At 43.4% G+C, this 21,128-nt stretch overlaps 2 protein-coding genes across 4 annotated transcripts in view; both read left to right on the forward strand.

The window, feature by feature from the left end:
- RBM6 (RNA binding motif protein 6) overlaps positions 1–21,128 on the forward strand; it is a 149,458-nt gene that overhangs the window by 24,964 nt on the left and 103,366 nt on the right. For all 3 annotated transcript variants that reach the window (XM_039547807.1, XM_039547809.1, XM_039547808.1), the window contains exons 2-5: positions 695–806; positions 3,420–4,770; positions 5,578–5,667; positions 6,864–6,933. In XM_039547807.1, the coding sequence (XP_039403741.1) occupies positions 763–806; positions 3,420–4,770; positions 5,578–5,667; positions 6,864–6,933 (1,555 nt within the window). In that variant the 5' untranslated portion in view covers positions 695–762. The remainder of the gene's footprint in view (positions 1–694; positions 807–3,419; positions 4,771–5,577; positions 5,668–6,863; positions 6,934–21,128) is intronic.
- Positions 11,776–15,503, forward strand: LOC120409540. Its single transcript, XM_039547810.1, has 2 exons — positions 11,776–11,957; positions 13,780–15,503. The coding sequence occupies exons 1-2, from the start codon at positions 11,885–11,887 to the stop codon at positions 14,367–14,369; spliced, it is 663 nt and encodes a 220-aa protein (XP_039403744.1). The 5' UTR covers positions 11,776–11,884; the 3' UTR covers positions 14,370–15,503.

Genomic DNA, 21,128 nt, shown 5'->3' on the forward strand with positions numbered 1-21,128 from the left:
TAGTGGGGGCAAAAGACGTATCTGGCTTCAAGACTAAGCTTGATAAGTTTATGGAGGGGATGGTATGATGGGCTAACCTAATTTTGGCAATTAATTCATCTTTGATTATTAGCAGGTAAATATGCCCAATGGTCTGTGATGGGATATTAGGTGGGGTGGGATCTGAGTTACTGCAGAGAATTCTTTCCTGGGTGCTGGCCGGTGAGTCTTGCCCACATGCTCAGGGTTTAACTGATCGCCATATTTGGTGTTGGGAAGGAATTTTCCTCCAGTGCAGATTGGCAGAGGCCCTGGAAGTTTTTTGCCTTCCTCTGCAGCGTGGGGTATGGGTCACTTGCTGGAGGATTCTCTGCACCTTGAGGTCTTTAAACCACGATTTGAGGACTTCAGTAACTCGGATTTAGGTTAGGGGTTTGTTACAGGAGTGAGTGGGTGCGATTCTGTGGCCTGCGTTGTGCAGGAGGTCAGACTAGATGATCATAATGGTCCCTTCTGACCTTAAAGTCTGAGTCTATGAGATCTACAAACTTAGTAAGAGGAAGAGTTTAATTGTCTCATTTCTGTGTACTTGCACTGGAGCATGTTGCTTATATTTCTGAATCTCAGATATACAAAACTTTGTTTAAACTGGTCAGATGATATTTTTCTTAAATGATTTATGTCTATGTCTACAGTCATGCTATTTCCACCACAGGTTCTGCTGTCTTTCATTGCTTGCGGAAGGAATTTATCCATCTTTGGAAGTCCACCAGACAGGGAAAGATGTGGGGAGATCCTCGGCCCGCCAACAGAATGGGCCCTTTCCGGTAAGCATTTGGATTTGGAGTTTATATTTCAAGGCTCTTCTTACGTGAAATGTTAACAGTAACAGGGGCTGTGGGGCCCCCTTCTCTGTTTACTGTTTGTCATTACTCACTGCACATCTTGCTATTGTGAAACTGTTTTTGGGTGAGCTATATGAGCACTATGGCGCTACTCTCAGTGGCTCAAACTGCCTGTTTTCTAGCCACACATAATGTTCCAACTTCCTGTAAATTCCTGCTAGTTATTTCTTCTGCAAAGATAGCTGCTTCCAGCATTTCTGCTTCTCCTCCTTGCCCCTTTGCTGAACATACACTTACATTTAATGTAGCCATTTTTAGCTAAGGTGTTAATACACACCTAACTTTTGAGTCTAGAAGCTGCTAAGTTTCAGAGTAGCAGCCGTGTTAGTCTGTATCCACAAAAAGAACAGGAGTACTTGTGGCACCTTAGAGACTAACAAATTAAGGAATTTTTAAAGATTATCATGTGGATCCTGTGGGATCTTGGTTTCAACATTTCTTGGTTTCAAACATATCTGTAAGTTCACAGCCTTTAAGGTTGCTTGTTTGTAGTGAATGTTTAGGCTACTTCCACTATTGAGAGAGAAATCTGAGGGAGTACAGCTCAGAATGTGGAATGTATACAAGTGCGAGACACTTGTGAATGTCACTTAACACTCCTTACACTCAACGGAGAAGTACCAACACAATGGAAGGTTTCCCTTGCTTGCATACCTCTGCCTGTCATTTAGACCCTATGTTGATATTGGGACGCTAGGATTAGAAAAAGAGAGGTATCAGGAGCTAGGCTATTTCACTGTTTAATCACTAGTACTTAGTTCTTTTGTTATCGTTGTTAACTCGCTTATTTGTGCCTCTGAATGAATCTGCTGAGTGTACTTCCTCACAACAGAAATTTACCCCACAGGGTTCTGAGGTAATGAGAATACTTCTGCTGTTTTGAGTCAGTAACAAGTAGAGATTGCCAAGAAATCATTTCTCTCCTTACCGCTTTATATATGAGTAGCTGTATGTGATTTTATTTTATCCTTGAACTAATACTGTTCTGGTTGATTCTAGACGATAGTGCTTTCCTGGTGGTTTTTTTCCAGTTGAAAATTAACCAGCATCATTCTTTCAAGTGTTGGAGAATTCTTTATTTCCCCTTGATCCAAGTTATAACTATTGTTTTGCATTACTGCTTTCAATATATCCGTAGACAATTTGACTAAATTCAAATGTCATCTCACATGTCCATGGGTGAGTGCTTCTATCACTGTGAACTTTAAGGTGAACTTGATTTGCTAAGATTGCCAAAGAGGAGGTGTCTACTGATTTATCAGGATTTGGGATTGTTCTTTAAAGATTCTTGCTCTGTTTCTATTTACCTTTTATGTTTTTAAAAAATGTGTGGGAGTCAGACTTGGCTAAAATGACAGATTGCTCCTTCCCCATAAAACCTATTATTTATGAAACTACCTCTTGAGAAAAAACCTGAGTCTCATTGTGCATAGAGAATTAAAGCCCATGGCTTTAGCAACATAAATTAGGTGCAGTTGCTGGGAAACTAGTATCACACAAGGAAGCTACACAGTTTTGAACACTTGACCTGTTCCTAGGAGCACTCCCAAACACCCATTGAAGTTAGTGTGAATTGAGAGTGCTCAGCATCTTGCAATACCAGGCAGGCCCTAGCAAAGAGCAGGGCCGCCCAGAGGATTCCGGGGGCCCAGGGTCTTCGGCGGCGGGGGTCCTTCTGTTCCGGGACCCGCTGCCAAAGTGCCCCAAAGACCCACGGCGGGGATCCCCCGCCGCCAAATTACTGCCGAGGCGCAGCCCCCGCCGCGGGTCTTCGGGGCACTTCGGCGGCGGGTCCCGGAACGGAAGGACCCCCCTGCCACCGCCGAAGACCCGGCTGCACTCCGGCGGTGGGTCCCGCTTCGGCGTAATTTGGCAGCGGGGGGTCCTTCTGTCCCGGAGAGGAAGGACCCCCCCGCCAGCGAAGACCGGGATAGAAGAAGCTCCGCGGGCCTGGGGCCCGCCAGAGTTTTCTGGGGCCCCGGAGCGAGTGAAGGACCCTGCTCCAGGGGCCCCAAAAAACTCTCGTGGGGGCCCTTGCTGGGCCCGGGGCCTGGGGCAAATTGCCCCTCTTGCCCCCCCCCTCTGGGCGGCCCTGGCAAAGAGGACAAACTGTTGTTGCATAGCATACTAATGGAGATGACTAGGTAACTTCCACCTCATGACCATTTAGGAAGTTAACCATTCGTATCAGTGCTAAGAGAACCAAAGCAAAAATGAACCCCTCCAGAATGGGGCTAGTGATGCTTAAGCAAATAGACCACTTGGAGCCTCACTTGGCTCCCTAGCTGCATATAGTGCAGGACTACTCCCATCATTAATCCATTAATATTGCAGGTTTTCCCTGTTGAGTGCTTCTGGAAATTGTGGTGCAATGGGAGCACACAAGTTTACTATTTCACATCTGTCGTATGCTGCCTCATCTTAAATTGCCAAATGTCAGTGCCTTCTGTGGATCTTAGAGCTTAGAGAAGAATGCTTCTGTGTAGAGTTCAGACACTAAGCACGTTATGAATAATACTGTCTTTATTTCTACAGTGGGAGCCAAGAAGAAAGGTTTGCTCCCGGGTGGAACAGGGAATACCCTCCTTCCCTTGATAGTCTTGCTCAAGAAAGACACTCTGGCAACTTCTCTGGCAGAGAATCACTTCCTTTTGATATCCAGGCACTCTCAGGCCTTCTCAATCCTCAGTTTGCCAACAGAGAGGAAGCTTCTTTCACCTATGGAGCTAGAGATGGACCACGGAGTGATTTCAGAGGTGGGGAGGGTCATCATGATTTCAGGGGCAGAGACTTCCCACCTTCTGACTTTCAGAACAGAGACGATTCACAGTTGGACTTCAGAGGCCGGGAACCACCCTCTTCAGAATTTAGGGGCCGGGAACCTCCCTCTTCCGAGTTTAGGGGCAGGGAGATATACTCTGGAGATTTCCAAGATAGAGAGGGGCCGTCTATGGACTTCAGGGCGGGGGATGTTCCTTCTATGGATTATAGAAATAGGGAGGCAAGCCGTATGAGTTACAGGGACAGGGAAGCGCATACCATGGACTATAGGGGCAGAGAGGACCTCCCATCAGACTACAGGAGCAGGGGTTCATTTGATCTGGACTTTAGAGGTAGAGATGGAGCCCATTCTGACTTTAGGGCAAGGGACATGCCTGAGTTACACTATCGGGGCAGAGAGCATTCCTATTCAGACTTTAGAAACAGGGATGTACCTGACGTGGACTTAAGGGGGATGAGTACCTCTGATCTGGACTTTAGGGACAGGGAGACACCATCTTCAGATTTCAGAAATAGGCACAAGTCTCGATCTGATCAGGATTTTAGGGGCAGAGACATGGCTCCTCCTATGGACTTTACTGACAGGGAGATGCCCCCTGTGGACCAGAATCTTGTAGATTTTAGGCGCAATCAGTCTACTATACCTTTAACAGACAGAGAGCGATCTGCCTTAAGCACAAACAAGAGAGAAGAGTCTACACGTGATGTTATTCTAGACAGATCTCCCTTTGGCATCCAGAAAGGAGAGTTTCAACATTCAGAGCCGAGAACCAGAGAAGAAGAGTCCCTTGGAGTGGGTCTTGAAATTGAGTCTTCACTAGATTTCCAGACTAGCCGTGGGCCTCTTCAAGATCGAGATGAGCCACCGCCGACCTTTGCGAATGAGCAGCAGCTTTCTGGTACTGAACATCAAAGATCAGATTCTAGTCTTGTGCTAAAGGGCGAAGGTGGTCTGGATTTCCTCGGAAGACAAGATACTGATTACAGAAACATTGAGTACAGAGATGTAGATCACCGGCTGCCAGGAAGTCAGCTGTTTGATTATGAGCACGGCAAGTCCTTTACGGAAGGAAAACCCAGCAAAGATTCTAGGCAGGATCTTCAGGTATGTGGTTTTGTAAAAACTCTGAATGAGCCAAAACAGATCCTTTTTTATTTAAAGTATGAGGAAAAAAGGAGGAAAGGGGCAGCGAAGGAGATTTCCGTCCAAATCCTAGGGGTAGCAGTCCTATCCCTCTATATCTACCTTCCCTGAATGCCTTCTCGTCCTCTAATTTTCTATTTCCACTCATTTCCTCTCCACCACACATTTAACTTAGTCCAAAGTAATATCAACATAAATAATTCAAGCTATTTTTTTAAATTTCCAAATATCTTCTGCTTTTGGGAGCACAACAAAACTGTATGTTGGCTTGTCCCACTTTTCTTTAAATCTTTTAGAGCCCATGATTTTTCCAGGACTTTGGCCACTTCTTAGCAGTGACCGAGGGTTACTCTGAATGATATAGCATGTAGACAAGTATTTACTGGGATTAGATGTACGGGAAGGGATAGCTCAGTGGTTTGAGCATTGGCCTGCTAAACCCAGGGTTGTGAGTTCAATCCTTGAGGGGGCCACTTAGGGATCTGGGGCAAAAATCAGTACTTGGTCCTGCTAGTGAAGGCAGGGGGCTGGACTCAATGACCTTTCAAGGTCCCTTCCAGTTCTAGGAGATAGGTACATCTCCAATTATTTTTTTTTCTTTATGGAATCTAAGTGCATTTGAAATAGCTCTAAGTTTAAAAGGCTACAACCAGCCAATAGAGCTTGGAGCCATTCTGCTTATGAATTGTGCCCTGCTTTATTTTGTTATTTTGTGTATTGCGGCCAAGCGTGTCTCCATTGTAAAACTATCTTGATTCTGAACTCAAGGACCAAGATTACAGGACCTGCCCCAAAGATGTGAAACCAAGCAAGCTAATTCGGCTAGGAGGAGTGCCTGAAACTGCCACAAAGGATGACGTAAGTGCTTTTTTTTAATTCCTCCAAAGTTTATCAAATCTGTAGCAAAAGTATGTAACATCCCAAATGTTGCAAGCAGTTCTCAGCATGGTCTGAAGAACTGAAGAGATTTTTAATTAGAGAAGAAGAGCAACTTTTCTTTTTTAAACAAAAAACATAAGCAATTGCAAATCTAAAATGTATTTTCAGGCCTTTTGTGTCCAAGAGGTGGGCAGAGGTGCAATTTACACTAGCTCCTGATTTTTTCCGCATGGAAATCCCAGGTTTTAGGGGTGACCACAGTGCTACTTTTTTCTTGTTGTTGAGACTTTCACTGAAAGTAATGTAGAGGTGACACTCTTGCGTGCTCGTAGGTGGGGAAATGTAGTTCACTCTAGCTTGATCGCTTAAGCCTGTCTGGTGGGCCTAAGGCTTTTCACTTTGCTGTCTTTCAGGCTGCCTTATATTCCTGTATTTACCTCATCTGTATTTACCTTGTAGCCAGAAAGGGAGCTGCAGGCCGCTCCATAGGCAATAGCTGGGAGGTGCTAAAATAGTATCCTATAGAGATAGAAGAGACCTCTCCTACTACACTTGAGCTTACTCAAAAAGCCAACACTGGTTGCTGTCCTTCTTCTGTGAGGTGGTAGAAAAAGTTACTTCCACAGAGCTCCAGTAGTCAGCCCCAGGGTGTATCTCATGGCAGTTCCAGACTCTGGGCCTCTTGCATTATAGTGCTCTTTAGTTCAGTTATGATGATCAGACTTCTTGAGAACTGTGCCTGAGAACTCGTGAGGAACTTACTGTGTCCTGAGACAATGGGATGTTAGAGGAAATAAAGGCCAAAACAGTCTCAAAGGTAATTAGTGATAAGTGATTTTAATAATAATAAATGGCCAGAGAAGTGATTGCAACACATTAAGAAGAAAACATTCTGAATGGAGAGGACATTAAAATCTAAATAACTAAATTCCATGCACCTGAATTCTGCTGTAACAACAGTTTCTCTCTTTAAAAGGCAGTTCTCAGATGATAAGGGGACTCTGTGGGAGAATATGCCACTTTGTAATGGAGTTCGAATCCAAAACCGACAGAAATCTTATGAGTGTGTGAGAGAGGGGAAATAGAGTACAGTAAAAGCTATCTTGCCTTCCTAAAGTAGCCTTGGTTTGATGTGTGCTGTGGGACTAATGTGTACTCTTGGTATGTCTCTTTAGATTCTCAATGCTTTCCGAGCACCTGATGGGACACCTGTGAAAGACTTGCGCCTAAAAGATTATAGTTCAGGTGAGAACGTTTTTTTCAGTGCTTCTGGTCTCAGGGAGCTGGGGTGGGGTTATCAAAAGGCCTTTATCAGACTGGTGCTCACTTATTCTTTTTATTTAAATTGTTTGATGCCATAATCATAGGTAGTATGGCCTGAAAAAGCCTATTGAGTCATCTAGTTTATACCCTTGCTGGCTACAAGATTGATGGCATCAATCACAGATTTGGTACTTCAGAGGTTAAGCACATGTACTACCTGTGCTCTAGCCATGTGTGAGTGACAGAAAGCAGCTAAGCTATCTGATGAACTCCTTCAGGAGCAAAACCTGTATGCACAGTGGGCAATGTTTTTCCCCAATAGAGGTTGCCTGTTAAATCCTTTTATTTGGCAATTGGTCTTAACCTCTGGAAAAAATTCTATACAAATAGGCTTCTCATGAGACCTTGCATCACTGACAAATGTTGCTATTTTTGTAATCCCAAGCTATTGTCCTACATCCTAGCTATGAAACACAGGTCAAAATGTAATTTACACAGACACAGACACAAGATTCTGGATTAGGATGGCTTTTCTCATATCAAAGGATGACTTCTTTCATTTTCCTGGTTCACTTTTTTGTGCTTCTGACATGTATTCACAAGACTTGCAGGGTTCCTTTCTAGGTGGAAAAAAGGGTGTTGAAACAAGAAAGTGCAATGGTAGGGAATGAGGGATGATTCTTGGGGATGTTGTTAGAATTACAATAGAAAGAAAAGTCTGGATACAATGGGGAACCATCTGAAAGCATCTCTCCCTGCTCTGATGATACTGAACAGCTTCTGCTCCAAAGTGAATTTTTTCATTTTACAAACCCTTAAAAGAAGGAGACTCTTGTGGTTTTTTTTGTTTTTTTTTGTTTTTTTTTAAATAAAATAAATAAAGCTAAAGTTTCCATGCTGGCCATTGCATTATACCATTGCTGGTCTGGATTACTTGCTGGATAGTTGTAATGCCTGGGGTCAATGCATTACTTATTTACAATTGAACCAGGAACAAGGGAGTATTTCACAAAGTGAAAGCTTTAATTGCATCTTTGGTTCTGAGCAGCTGTCAAAGGAGTGATCTCCACCTTTCCATGGTCCCTTGAACAAAAGTATGTCCCATAGTGATGTCACCTGCTTTTGTCTAACAAGCAGGATTCACAGAGGATATGGATGGGCAGTGTCTCTCTGCTCCCTTCCATCCTCCTTGAGTATAACACAGCGTGGCTATCATCAAGCTTATGAAATGAATACAGTGCAACACCACAATTACCGAGCATTATATTTGTACACAGAGAAAAGCTGGGTGGGGTAATATGTTTTCTTACCTCACCCATCTTATCTCTCTAATGTCTTGGATCATCACAGCTACAACACTGTGTTTGTACACATACATACATGGTTCTGTCTGATTCTCTTTCTCAGGAGTATGTCGTTTCTTTTCAGTAAAAAAATAAATTCCAACCTGGGCTTCTCTTCACAAGTCTTGCAACTCCAGTCAATTTGGATGTATAGTTAGGCTTTTGGTAGAGAGCTATTTCCCCACAGTTTCCAAAGGTGTCCAGATGTGGGAGGTAATGTCTAAAGCTGCATGCTGAGGCCTTAATGCCCACAGATAGTTATACTTTAATGCAAGAAGTGCAAATTTCCCTTATATACTGTAAACGAAATGTTCTGTTTCAGTTCTCATGTCATCATCAGCTTTAGCAAGAATTGTATTTCTGTTATTGTAAAATAGTAGTAATACTTTTTTGTTGAGGGAAATGGTTGACATTTTAAAAAAGTAGCTTATGTTCTGTGGGCTAATTTGTTCTAATTTGATTGGTCAGTAGCCCTGCTTCCTATTGACTTGTCTGCAGTAGTGCAGAATTATTCATGGTCCAGATAACCATGCTTTAGCCAGATGCATTGTTTTGACAATCCGAAGATTTGAGATTCAATGCAAAACAAAATCTGTTATTGCAACATGCCTAAGAATTTAAATACCAATCAGTAATCTCAGAAGTTATGTAACTTATCAATCAGTAATGTGTGACAACAAAATAACTTTCTAAAAATGTGGAAAACATCTTTTCTTGATCAGGTAACTAAAAAGGTGAAAGCTTAGGTAAACTCAACTTAAAAAAAGTGAGCTGAGAAACTGAAAAATTGAGCTCAAAGTTTAGTTTTTCTGAAAAGTTAAGTCTGTTTGGAAATAGGGGCCCAGTCATGATTGGGACTCTACTACTGCAGTAATGGTGTGTATGCTTAAATATGTATACAATCAAAGGCAACATCATGCTGCAAATTTCATTATGGAAGGTGCTAGGTAATACACCTATGCACACCAGCTATATTGATTATTTTGGTGAAAAAAATGACAGGATAGCTCAAAAGAGCTAGTGCTAAGTCCATCTATGCATGGGTAATACACTTTTCTATGAGTGCAAGTTCTGTGTCAACACAGCAAGAACTATATATTATTTTAACGTTATTCATGAGTCTAATTGTGCACTTCATGTTGGCAGTGTGTCTTGGAGAGAAGAGGACTGCAGATATTGGGGAAAGGAAGTGGCCAATAGCTAATAATGCTCAGTGTGTAATAAATGTCCCATAATTAGTGCTCAGATCAGTTTAATGACAGTTAAGCTCTTTTTATCATATGTAGGTCCCTACCAAATTCACAGTCCATTTTGGTCAATTACATGGACATAGGATTTCAAAAATCATAAATTTCATAATTTCAGGTATTTAAATCTGAAATTTCATGGTGTTGTAATTGTAGGGGTCCTGACCTGAAAAGGAGGTGTGTGTGTGTGTGTGTGGGCTTTGCAAGGTTATTGCTGGGGGGTTGTGGTACTGCTATCTTTACTCCTGGGCTGCTGCCTGCAGAGCTGGGCCCTCAGTCAGCAGCTGCCACTCTTCAGCCGCCCAGCTCTGAATGCAGCAGTGCAGAAGTAAGGGTGCAATGGTATGGTATTGCCACCCTTATTTCGGCACTGCTGCTGGCGGGGCGTTGTCTTCAGAGCTGGGTGCCCAGCCAACAGCCACTGCTCTCCAGCTGCCCAGTTCTGAAGGCAGCACAGAAGTAAGGGTGGCAATACTGTGAACCCCCCCTCCCTCCCGCAACTCCGTTTTCGGTCAAGAAACACTGGTCTCCCCCGTGAAATCCCTATAGTATAGGGTAAAAGCACACAAAAGACCAGATTTCATGGTCTAGGATGCGTTTTTCATGGCCGAGAATTTGGTAGGGCCCTAATCATATTTTGTCACAGTGAGCCTTGCTGTGTGACTTTTTTCAAGACTAGTCTGGCAAAATGTTTTTACAGTAGTTAGTCTTTCTCTGAGATTAGTAGCTTGATTAATTTATTCAGGCTTATAAAGATGCGTTTTTAAAAATGATGCATGTGCATTAAGGGAAAAACATTTTCATTTCTGTACTTGCTGATCATGGAACACTGTTTCTGACACAATGGTACATGATTTTGATGTGCATACAAGCTATCTACCTTTTAGACAGTTTGGCCTAAGAGGCGTATAAACAGTACAACAATTACCTGGATTTAAAAAAAAAGTAGAGAAACTAATCAAGAGAACTAGCTTAACTACTGTATTATGAGTTCACCTGACTTCAACCCAAACACCTAGGACATTCACAGATATGTGTTAGACATCTAATATTCAGACCAAATATGTTCTACCTTATTACCTTATGGAGTGTTAACTCAGAGCTTCCATATATTTACGTGGTTAAGGTGGACCTCTAACTTTTGGGCTAATGCGTGTACCTACGTGTTAGAGGTACCAAGAAAATTTGTTCAGACAGGTTTTTTGTATCCCCCTACCGTAATTGTGTGTGATAGTGTTATAAAAAATAAGTACATTAATAGTTTAGATTGTTGGCTCTTCCTCTGGCCGTATCTTTTTGGAGGGTATCAGTCTTGCCAGCTCAATTAATGTCTTGAGAATGGTGTCTATAGTGTTTCCTCAAGAGTTAAGAGCCATTTTGCTCTGTAACCCCCTTCTTCTTCTTCTGATGGGAAGTATGTATTCCCAGTCAGAGTGGAAGCTGAGCTAACTTTTTGGTAGATACTAGTGATTTGCTTATGAATAGCCTCATGAGAAGTGGTTATGTAATTATTGACTAATAGCTCCCTTTTCTCCATTCAGAGTAACTTGATCTCCAGTAGTCCAGCAGGGGTCAAGGTTTTCAAGGACACTTAACCTTGTGGGTTGTGTGCGGTGGAGCTTTTAATCATGTGTGAAATGCCACTGGACCAGTTTTGTCATGTGCTTCGCTTCTTCCCATGTTACTTTCTATAAATTTGACATGATACTACCACTGCCAGAAAAGTTTGAAGCTCTTCAAGGGATCTCACATGAATACAACTCTTCACTTCTTTTAAACCTGCTTGTACTTTAAAACCCAGACATAGCTCCTCCAAACTTTTTTCTTCAATCTTTATTTCTACTTTTCTAGGTAGGGTTTAAACATAAAACCCAAAGACTGAGAAATGATCTTGTGTGTCCATTGTGCACAGAACATTCAGGATCACTGTATGTATGCCCTGCCCACCAGAGGGTGAGGAGCTGTCTTTATTTTAAAGGGCCTTTGGCTGCTTGTTATGAGTCATGTTACTTTAAGAAACACTGCACCAGTATTTGCCAAATACAAAGACAACCCAAAGTTATGAATGAGAGCATGAGGTTGGCTATACTCCACCATCCTCAGCCTTCTTTTCAAGTGAATTATTCCTCTGGAAACTCTCTGCAGTGGAAAGAGCATGGAAAGGTCTATTTTTCAACTGAGATTTGTGCTAGGGTTGGTATCGACTGTTGGGGAAGCTGTTTAGGGGAAATGAGCCCCAAGGAGAGGTTGCTGGTAGACCTGTGAGGATGTGCCAGCTTACTCTACGAGCGCATCTGGGGAGCCAAGAGGAGTTCTTCCCGGGCTGGGAGACCCTTGCAGAGGATGGACACATTGGCCGAGGTGGAGAACGGAGCGCCCAGAGAGGAGTCCTGTGAAGCGGAGCTGGAGGGATCAGGTGAGCCAGGGTGGAGGTAGTGTTGGTAGAGGGAGAAGTGAGGTCTACAGCAGCCTATTTAAGCACATTTTAAATTATTTCTGCATAGAAATGTTGGGAAGCAGGGAAACTTGGGGTTTTAATGAATCCCCCCCCCTTTTTTTTTAATCAAGGAGATCCTGTAAATGTTTCCTTTGAGAGCTTTGAGAGATGAAGTGACGGGAAGTTCCTGAGGGTGTTGTATAGTGAGAGCTGGGAATACCTCTTTAATTGGGTAGTAATACAGGGCTGGCTTGGGTGCAGGGATGGGGGCTGACTAGATTTGTATTAGAGGTAGGGAGCATCCCAGAAAAGTATCTGAGGACAGGCACTGCTGTGACAGACCTGTGATGCTAAGGGCCCCTGTGTATGTGTGATGCAGGAACTGGACAAGGGAGTCATGTAAGGACTGAGCACCAGAGCTGGGGGTGGAGGGTGCACTTGTGCCATGATACCAGTGGCATGATCTTAGGCTTCAGAGCAGGAGGGAGACTAGAGAGGTGTCATCCTTGCCAGTAGGAGGAGAAGAGGGACCAGTTGAGTGCAAATGTCCAATTGTGGAGGATAGGAAATTTGTATTGGCCAATAACAATAGTGCTGTGTAGGGAATTAATGGTACTTCCTTACAATGTGCATGACCTCTTTTAGAAACTGCTTGTTAATAGCAGCTGTTCTATTTTATGTTAATATTTTTGGAATACTTTTTGGTTTTGGCGAGTGCCATCAGCACCAAAGACCATTTCCCATTACCTTTTTTCATAGGCACTGAATCCTTTCCCTCTTTAACCCTTTTGTCTCATTTTTAGTGACCACTGCAGCTCTTTCCCTTGTTGGCATCCCTCGAGTACTGCTCTGTAGTCCAGTCAGCAAGGGAATGATATTAATGTAGCCGCTTTCCTTTCCTGGAACCAAGCACACCAATTTGTGTTTGATCTCCATAGCCCTGCGGAAATGGCCTGGCAGGTGGACAGTGCAATGCACTGCCACCGTGTCCTTTGCTCCATTCCACACCAGTTGTTTAACACAGTTCTTCCTGGTACTTGACTCAGGAATTTAACTTTTCTCATTCTGGCTAAGCTCTGCCACATTGACATCCCATCGTTTCAATTCGTAGGCTCCACAGGCAAACTAAAAAGGGGATTCTTCCTGGTGCAGTCTATCCCGTATATCAGAGCAGTGGATGGTTAGCATCAGAAATATTTCAGTAGATGTCTGTTAAAATTTAATTGTGTTCTCTATGTAAGGCTTATTCACTTGGTAAAAGCTCATGGTAGACCTAGTAGTTAATGCCTTGTCAGTGGGGATTTTATATATTTCTCTCTTGGGTGCATCCCACGTGTTGGGGCATAAGCTCTCCGTTTTCCTCATCCAGGGAGCATGCTAAGGGAGAGTGGTCCCTTTCTTCATTAAAGTAGAGCTCTTGCTTGTTATGTCCTGAGGGCTTCGTTGTCGCTTCACTTTGGCATACTTTTTTCCAATATAACCTAATCCCAGATCCCACATAGCAGCCATGATTGTAGCTGGAGGGACATGGCAGTCTCCTTAGACTGCTGCCTTGCATCATCACAGCCTGCAGCTGGTGAAATTGCACAAGGCATTGCTGCACCTTCCTGTCCCACCACCTCTCGAAGGCTGCAAGTACCACTACTCTGACACTGCTAGCCCCACAATACCCGTGTTTGCAAGCTCACATACCCCATGTAGCATTGCAAGGCAAGCTGATGGTCTGGGAAGTGGGGATTGTTTGGGAGGAGGTGTGGGGCAGGATCATACTAAACTGAAGCCTTTTGTTGTTTCCTTTCAGGAGTGACTCGATTCCCTCAGGCTAATCCTCTGGAAGTGTGGATTTGTGGCCACACAGTGGTGACCTCACTGTGGAAGAGGGGTTGGTGCCATCCATATGGAGCACGATTAGGGATAGACCCCATCAGGGCTCGTGTATCGTGGTTGGGTACGAAGGACATGCTGTGGGATGAGTTGTTGTCTCTAATACAGTCTGTCGTGCAGAGGGGCGTTTTGCCTGATGTGATAATTATACACTTAGGGGAAAACGACTTGGCTCACCAATCAAGGCTGGGCTTAATCAAGAGCATGAAAAATGACCTTACAACGTTGTGTTCAATGTTTCCCAAGACAAAGATTGTGTGGTCCACTCTACTGCCTAGGACATGGCCAGTGTTAGACAAACCCCCAGGAGTTGTAGAGAAGTCCAGGAAGATGATTATTAAGGAACTCTCCAAATTTTGCAGCGTGTTTGGGATCTCAGTTTTAAGACATGACCAGATTATGTATTCTTCCCCGGAGCTGTTCAGCCCAGATGGTGTTCACCTGTCAGAGATCGGGGAAGGTATTTTCAATGCCAGCCTACGAGAAGCAATTGAATCTTGTTTGTAGCCAGCTAGAGTGGCCAGGACCAAAGCGTTGGTCCTTGCTGAACAGCGACACTGGCTCTTGTTGGTCCTTCCAGCTGGATGGACAATTGGCTTTTGACAAGTCTGCTGCAATTTTAGGGCTGCAGTAGTCCGCCTCTTGCCAGTAGAAGGCATTCCCTGGCACCTTATCCTCACCCAGGGAGGTGTCTGGGAGGTAGGCAATGTATTGTTGATAGACTCTGTGCAGAAGTACCTGACTAACTGATTAGCCCTGCTATAGAGAACAATTTATACAACAACCCTGAAATGCAGCAGCAGACAAGGCTGTCCATAAAACACTGTCACAGCTTTTTGGGACACTTTTTTGGAATACAGCTGTGCTCAGCATTTTCACCTCCCCAGCACAAAATCTGAAACTTCCTAGTCCCTTAATGAGTCAGCACTCTGCCTGAATTAACATTTCTTATTGAATTAGTTGCTTTCCTACATGATTTTGTAAAAATCCCCATCACAGATCGTTTGATAAGTATGAGATGATAAAGTGTTTAGTAGCATTTTAATTCAGGGCTCCTGTTCTGCCCTCACTTTGCCTCATAAGCAGCTTCCAACCCTCTTATGGAATTTTTTATTGATGGTCCCTGCTCTTTATTAGAATCTGGGATATTCTGTGTATATACTGTTGTAAGATTTTGTCCTTAATAAAGCTGCAACGTACAACCTTTCAATATTGTGGTTTTTTCCCCCTCCCATGGGATCATGTCTTTAGGCTGTGACCCTTCACAGCAAGGAGAAGTGTTGTCCCTTTCAGGGTACTTAGCAGCTTTGACTGTTTTAGTCCCTCTAGGCTGAGGGATGATGGAGGGGGTTGGGGCTTCTCCAGTGAAGGGGCGAGAGGGGTCAACCCCTCAAGCCTCTTTGGACTTGGTCATTTCTGTATGCCCTCTCTCAAAGGATGCACTGGCTGTAGTTTAAGGATAAAATTGTTTTAATCTGTATGATATATTATGTTTGCTTTCATATTTCTAAAAGTTTTTGGTATCTCTTTTGGCATCAGTGCCTTTCTGTTGGTGCAGCATTGTTGTTTGTTGTATTTTGCGTGCGTGTGTGTGTGGTGCTACCCTTTCAGTACAGAGGGGGCAGTAACTTATTTTATCATTAATAAAGTGGTAGATTTTTACCTTGCCAAGAGTTTGTGGTTTTGTATTCTCAGTCTACAGTGGTGGGGAATAGGACCTGGTTTATTTACTTTCAAAATAAGGGGAGAACAGAAAAGAAGGCAAAGGAACAGAAAGACAAAGGAATGGGAGGGGGGAGTAAAGGGGGCGTATGGAGAGAACTGGGGAGCAACATCTGAGTTTTTGGACAAGGTTTCTGTTATAACCTGTCATCCAATACCAGGAAACAATCTCTTCTGCCCCTTGCCCTTCCATCCAACTCTTCATGGCTTTAAAGAAGTCTGTCTTATTTACATATGATTTATGTAGCACACAGGTTTAGCAGAGAAATTCATATAAACCCAGAATACATTAAATGCTAAGAACTTTTTTCCTGTATATTCTGAATTCCAGTCCCACCATGAATCATCAGCTGCTGACATTCAGCATGCACTGTACTAGTGATTCCCTGTGAGAATTGGCGTGGTTTGGGTAAAAGATGGTTTAATATGTTTCACAATATTTAATGGTTTTAAGGTTTTTTAACCAGTTTATTTTACTATTTAAAAATAAAATTTATAAGCTTTGCAATATTGTGTTTATAAAAGGGTGTCCCATGTACCACATAAATAAGCTTCATGTTAATCTGGGATGAGGAGTTGGCATGGGGTTGCCACGCAGTAAATGCGAGATCGTTGTGTGATAGTGTTAGAAGCTGATTATCTGCAGTGGGATTGGACTTCAGTACCTGCAAAGGCCATGGGCCAGGAAGGTCTTAAATTCAGAACTTTATCTTGGTGGTTAGGATTATGTGCCAAATGTTTGATTTTTGGTTTAGCTTATCAAGTCCCCTTTAATGTATCATCACATCACGTGAACCCTCTGCGGGAAGAAAACTTTAACATCTCTATGGGAAAAAATTAATTTGTGTAGACATTATTTACACAGAGTGTATTATGTCTTAGCAAAGATTAGGAGCACAAAATGTATTTCCTCAGTTAAATAGTCAGTGAGCTTAGTGGCTCAGGCAATGCTGCCATTTACATAGTCTTAAATGCGTACTCTTGTGCATCTCTTCCAGTAACATTGGTGTTTTGCATATTCATGCAGACCTAATCACAGCAGGAGTCGATCCTGTCTGAACTTCTGTTCATGAAGTCGAATGCAACATTTATAAAAGTTGTTGGGATTTTTTTTTTTGGATGGAGGGGGAGAGGGAGAAAAAAGTTAACAAAATAAAATAGCTTTTTATGGTGGCTCATTGGTCTGGGAGGTTTCTCTGCATCAGTACAAATATCTATCTGAAGTGTTGCTATATCAAAGGTAATATAAAATTAGGATTTACTGAAGGCTTCTTCTAAAAACTCAGTTTTTTTTCCCAGGTACCTTCAGTGTTTTTTTGTTCTGATCGTCTATTTACCTTACCAGCCTCTTCACTCCCAGGCACACACTACATTAGTATTGTTGGTTCAAGTTTGTCCATTCCCAAATGCCCTCAAACCACCGACTGTTTGCACAGGTGATGCTAATATGACAGATCTGTGTTCTCAAGAATCTGCTCGCTGTGTAAATACTGGTGTAAAATTGTTGACATTATAGCCTGCTGTAAATGTTGTCATACTAGTATCTAGATGACAGCAGCATAAGAGGAAGTTTTTAATTAGCACTTTTATTTTTTAGTTCAATGTATTGGCCAGAATTTTTTTTAACTGAAAAGTTATATTAGGCTACAGGTGAAGTTAAATGTGTCTAACTTGCCCCCAAATCCACATTTTAAGATCCCTAACTATTAGCAGAATATATTACTTACAAATATGCTTTAAAACCAAAGAGTTGAATGTTAGAATTCCTATTTTACTACGTGGTAAGGAGCAAGTTCAGGCTTCTCTGTTTTCCCCAGCAAGAGTTGACCTTGCTACAGAAGTTTAAACTCAGGGTTTGCCTACACACACAGGTTTAAATTAAATGTGTTTAAAATCGAGTTAAGGTCATACAGACTCTTGTGTGGACACCTATAGCAGTTGAAACTTGTCTTCTATTGGTTTAGCTAGCATCTGCAAATTACAGGTGCAGTGAGTGGCCATACACACACGTCCACCAGTTTAATTAAATTGGCTTGAAATCTGTAATTAAACTGATGCAACTTTGTGTATAGACAGTTGCATATTTGGAATTTACAAAGGCTTGTGGCTCAAATAATGAAAATGTCTTTGCTTGTCTTTGTACTTGTTCTGCTGCTGCTGTTACTCTGCTTTTAACAAATGGTAAGACATTTCAGTCCAGCTTTATGGCTGGATATTTTCAAAAATGCCAAATGGTGCCCAAATTCCTTAGACTCCCTTGAAAATCTTAAACATACAGCTGTAATCGCTTATGAAGATATATTTTTGGACTATAAACATATGACTATGAAGAGCTGCATAAACCTCTGGAGTCTAATGTGTAAATTTAAAATAAACTTGGAACGAAGGGTGCTACTTCATTCTCAGTTCCTCCTTTCGTAATTAAGTATTGCTGAGGTCTGAGTGAGACCAATATGTGATGCAGAGCCTAAGCACTTGGGGGACATTAAGGTGACAGGTATATTTGTCTTCATTTGTTTAGCTTTTGTCATTAAACTGTTCGATAGACCTAAGCACTTAAATGTTCTTGGTAGATTACAGATAACATGAACAACCAGTTTGCTGATGTGGTTACTGAATTTTGCTTATCCAACTCATTAAATACAGTTGCATGCGGTGAGGAGTAAAATGAGCTGGAAGCAATGTTGAGTGCTCTTGTCCTCTGAAATCTAGTGGGAGAGTTGGATCTAAAATGTGGTGATATGTTTTATTGTGGATTCCTTTTGCTAAATCCGTGTGGTGGCCTTTCCCCCTGCCTGTTTATCCCCCACAGCTGGGATTGGCCAGTTCATGGGCCGTGCAGAGGTGCCATTGGCTGCCATTTCATTTGGTGCCTTGTTGAAGATGCCCAAAAGGGAAGGATGCAGCATAGAGTGGCGGCGTGGCTGGGCCTGTCGCTCTGGTGAAGGAGGTGCTGCTTGACTTCCTGGACAGCCTCTGATTCAGAGCTCTGGTCCCAAGATGCCTTAGTGGGGTCGTCTTTGTGGATTGTGGTCTTGAGGTCTGGAATAATAGCAGGGAAGGTTTGTCACCCCTTTCCCCTCAGATCTAGGGGACAAGAGCAACAGGTGGTCTCCAGTCCTATTCAGGATGAGTGTAACTGGGGAATTTCATCTTCATCTGCATGGACTTTGTGACGACATCCCTCAGGCAATTGAGACCGGGTCAAGGTATCACAGTCCTTGCGTAATCTGCTCTTGGGTTGGTAGAAAAATCTATAACTCCAAAGATATTTGGGGTGTACAAAGTGGGTTTAACAAAGTTTGAGTTTTAGGAGTTGTTGGGGCCTGGTTTTGTGTGTTACCCATAGCGGAGTTTCAGCAAGTACGTGTCACAAAGCTGTTGGTCTGTTGTAGGCTTGCCTCTTCCTCAGATTGGAGGAGAGGGAGCTTGGCTCTTAGGAAGCAAACTACTCTCTTCCTGACCCTCAAGCAATGTCCCAGCTGGTGGGGAGATGGGAGTTGGGCTGAGCTGGAACAGCATTGGCATGGTTGCCCAGGGCAGCAGCTGCTCTGCCACCCCAACAGTGTGCGAGGATACAATGAATGGAGCAGATACCCTCACTTCCATGCCTGGCTATTGTGGAAGGGGCAGCTGGGTTGGTCCAGTCACCCTACTGTGGCAGCTCCTAGTAATAGTCACTATATCCTTAAAGGGGCAAACATTCCACTTCCTCTGTCTGACTGATGGAAAAATCAGGCAGGAGCTGCCCCTAAAATTAAGTGACTGCCTATGAAGTCTGTTCCTAACATCCCCCTTGCTCTTGCACAGTTCATCACAACAAGCGATCTTGTGGTGTTTGCAGGATACCCTGATTTATTGCCAGGGGATTTGTGGTTCAGAGGCATCTTAAAGGTTGGTTGCAATTGAAGATCCCAGGTGTCACATGATTCAGATTCTGTTTGACCTGGTTCAGGCCTTCCCAAGTGCATGTGATAGCCGTTGCAAGGCTTTTTTCTTCAACGTGTTATTCATGGCTGCCTTTTTGGTGGCTTTGGGCAAGTGAGAGCATAGCAGTGTCTGCTAATGATTGTTCAGTTGTGTCTGGTCTGGAGTGACCTCCATTAGGGCCTGGGATCTGTGATGCTGACTTCAAATTGATAGGGCTGGCAGAGGATCCCAGACTTTGCTAAGGGAATGTGGTGATGATAGGATTTGCTTTCCTTGTGTGTATTCCAGGCTTTCCAGCTACCCCGTGGGAGCTGTTACTTTATTCATGGAGATGTGAAGTACTTGACCAGATTCCATTTCCCTTTGGTGCTAAAATGGGGATTATATTTCTGGGCTGAAAACTAGGTGCCTGTGATTCCCATTCTTTTGGAAGAGGGGCAGCTGCTTCTGCAGCCGCATTAGGTTACAGTGTGTTGGTGATTCAGTCTATAGGCAGTTGACAGTCAGACTGCAACCTCCTCCCTCAGTTGGGGGATGCTGCCTTCAGGATGAAAAGGATAGAACTGTTGTCCTGTTAAATATGCTGGCATTTTTGTTATGCTTGCAGGAAGGAATGATGGAGCATCTTGACCTGATGTTTGGATAATCGGCTGCAGTGTTATTAATTGGGCCCAAAAGCAGGCTGCCAGCAGTCGAGATGGTTCCCAATTGGGCTTTGGGCACAAAGCCATTCATGTGTTCTGGCATGCTGTGGGACCGGCTAATGCCGCTCCTGCATTCTTTGGCAGCTCACTCTTGCCCACTGCAGGTTCTTATTGTGCATCTTAGTGAAAATCATAGAATGATAGAGTATCAGGGTTGCAAGGGACCTCAGGAGATCATCTAGTCCAACCCCCTGCTCAAAGCAGGACAAATCCCCAGACAGTTGTTTGTTGTTTTTTACCCCAGTTCCCTAAATGGCTCCCTCAAGGATTGAACTCACGACCCTGTGTTTAGCAGGCCAATGCTCAAACAACTGAGCTATCCCCCCGACCTAGTGACAGCCACTGGTATTAACTTAGTACTCAAGATAAAAAGGGGCATGCTTCTCATTGCCAAGCTTTTCCTGCAGGTTAATTAAGCTGCTGTGGTCCGAGATGCTCCAGAAATGGATTTGGCCAGGAGCCACCAAACCCACTGGGATTGGGTGTGCCAGGAAGGGTGTGAATAGGGAGGTAGCAAAGTTCCTTCGGGAAATGGGGAGCTCGATGATCACCCATCGGGAGGTTTGCTATGTGGGCCCTAACATATACAGGGGAGATGGTGTGGAGCTGTCTGCCGAGGGCTTAGATATATTTCTGGCAGACGTTAAAGAGTGGATTGGGCATTTTCTTTCCACTCTGTGGGCATGGGGGGAAAGCGAGGAAAATCCATGCTAATTACTGACGTGTCCTGTGGCAGGTGGCTGGTAACGGGCTGGTTTCCAGATCCCAAACCCGAGTACAGGGATGAGAGCTGTTGTGGAAAGCAATAATTGGGAGCTGCGCTGGACTGTTAGTGCTGAAGTTTTAGTGAGAGGTGCTGTTTCTTAACCCCTCTGACGCTGATGTTTAATAGATAATAAAGTTGTGGCCT

The sequence above is a fragment of the Mauremys reevesii genome, linkage group 7, assembly GCF_016161935.1.
Source record: "Mauremys reevesii isolate NIE-2019 linkage group 7, ASM1616193v1, whole genome shotgun sequence".
NCBI classification, from domain to species: domain Eukaryota; kingdom Metazoa; phylum Chordata; order Testudines; family Geoemydidae; genus Mauremys; species Mauremys reevesii.

Bases quoted from the DNA above. Each gene is read 5' to 3' on its own strand.
- LOC120409540 (XM_039547810.1), top strand. From the start codon at position 11,885: ATGGACACATTGGCCGAGGTGGAGAACGGAGCGCCCAGAGAGGAGTCC. The intron at 11,958-13,779 runs GTGAGCCAGGGT...GTTTCCTTTCAG, and splicing joins AGCGGAGCTGGAGGGATCAG to GAGTGACTCGATTCCCTCAG.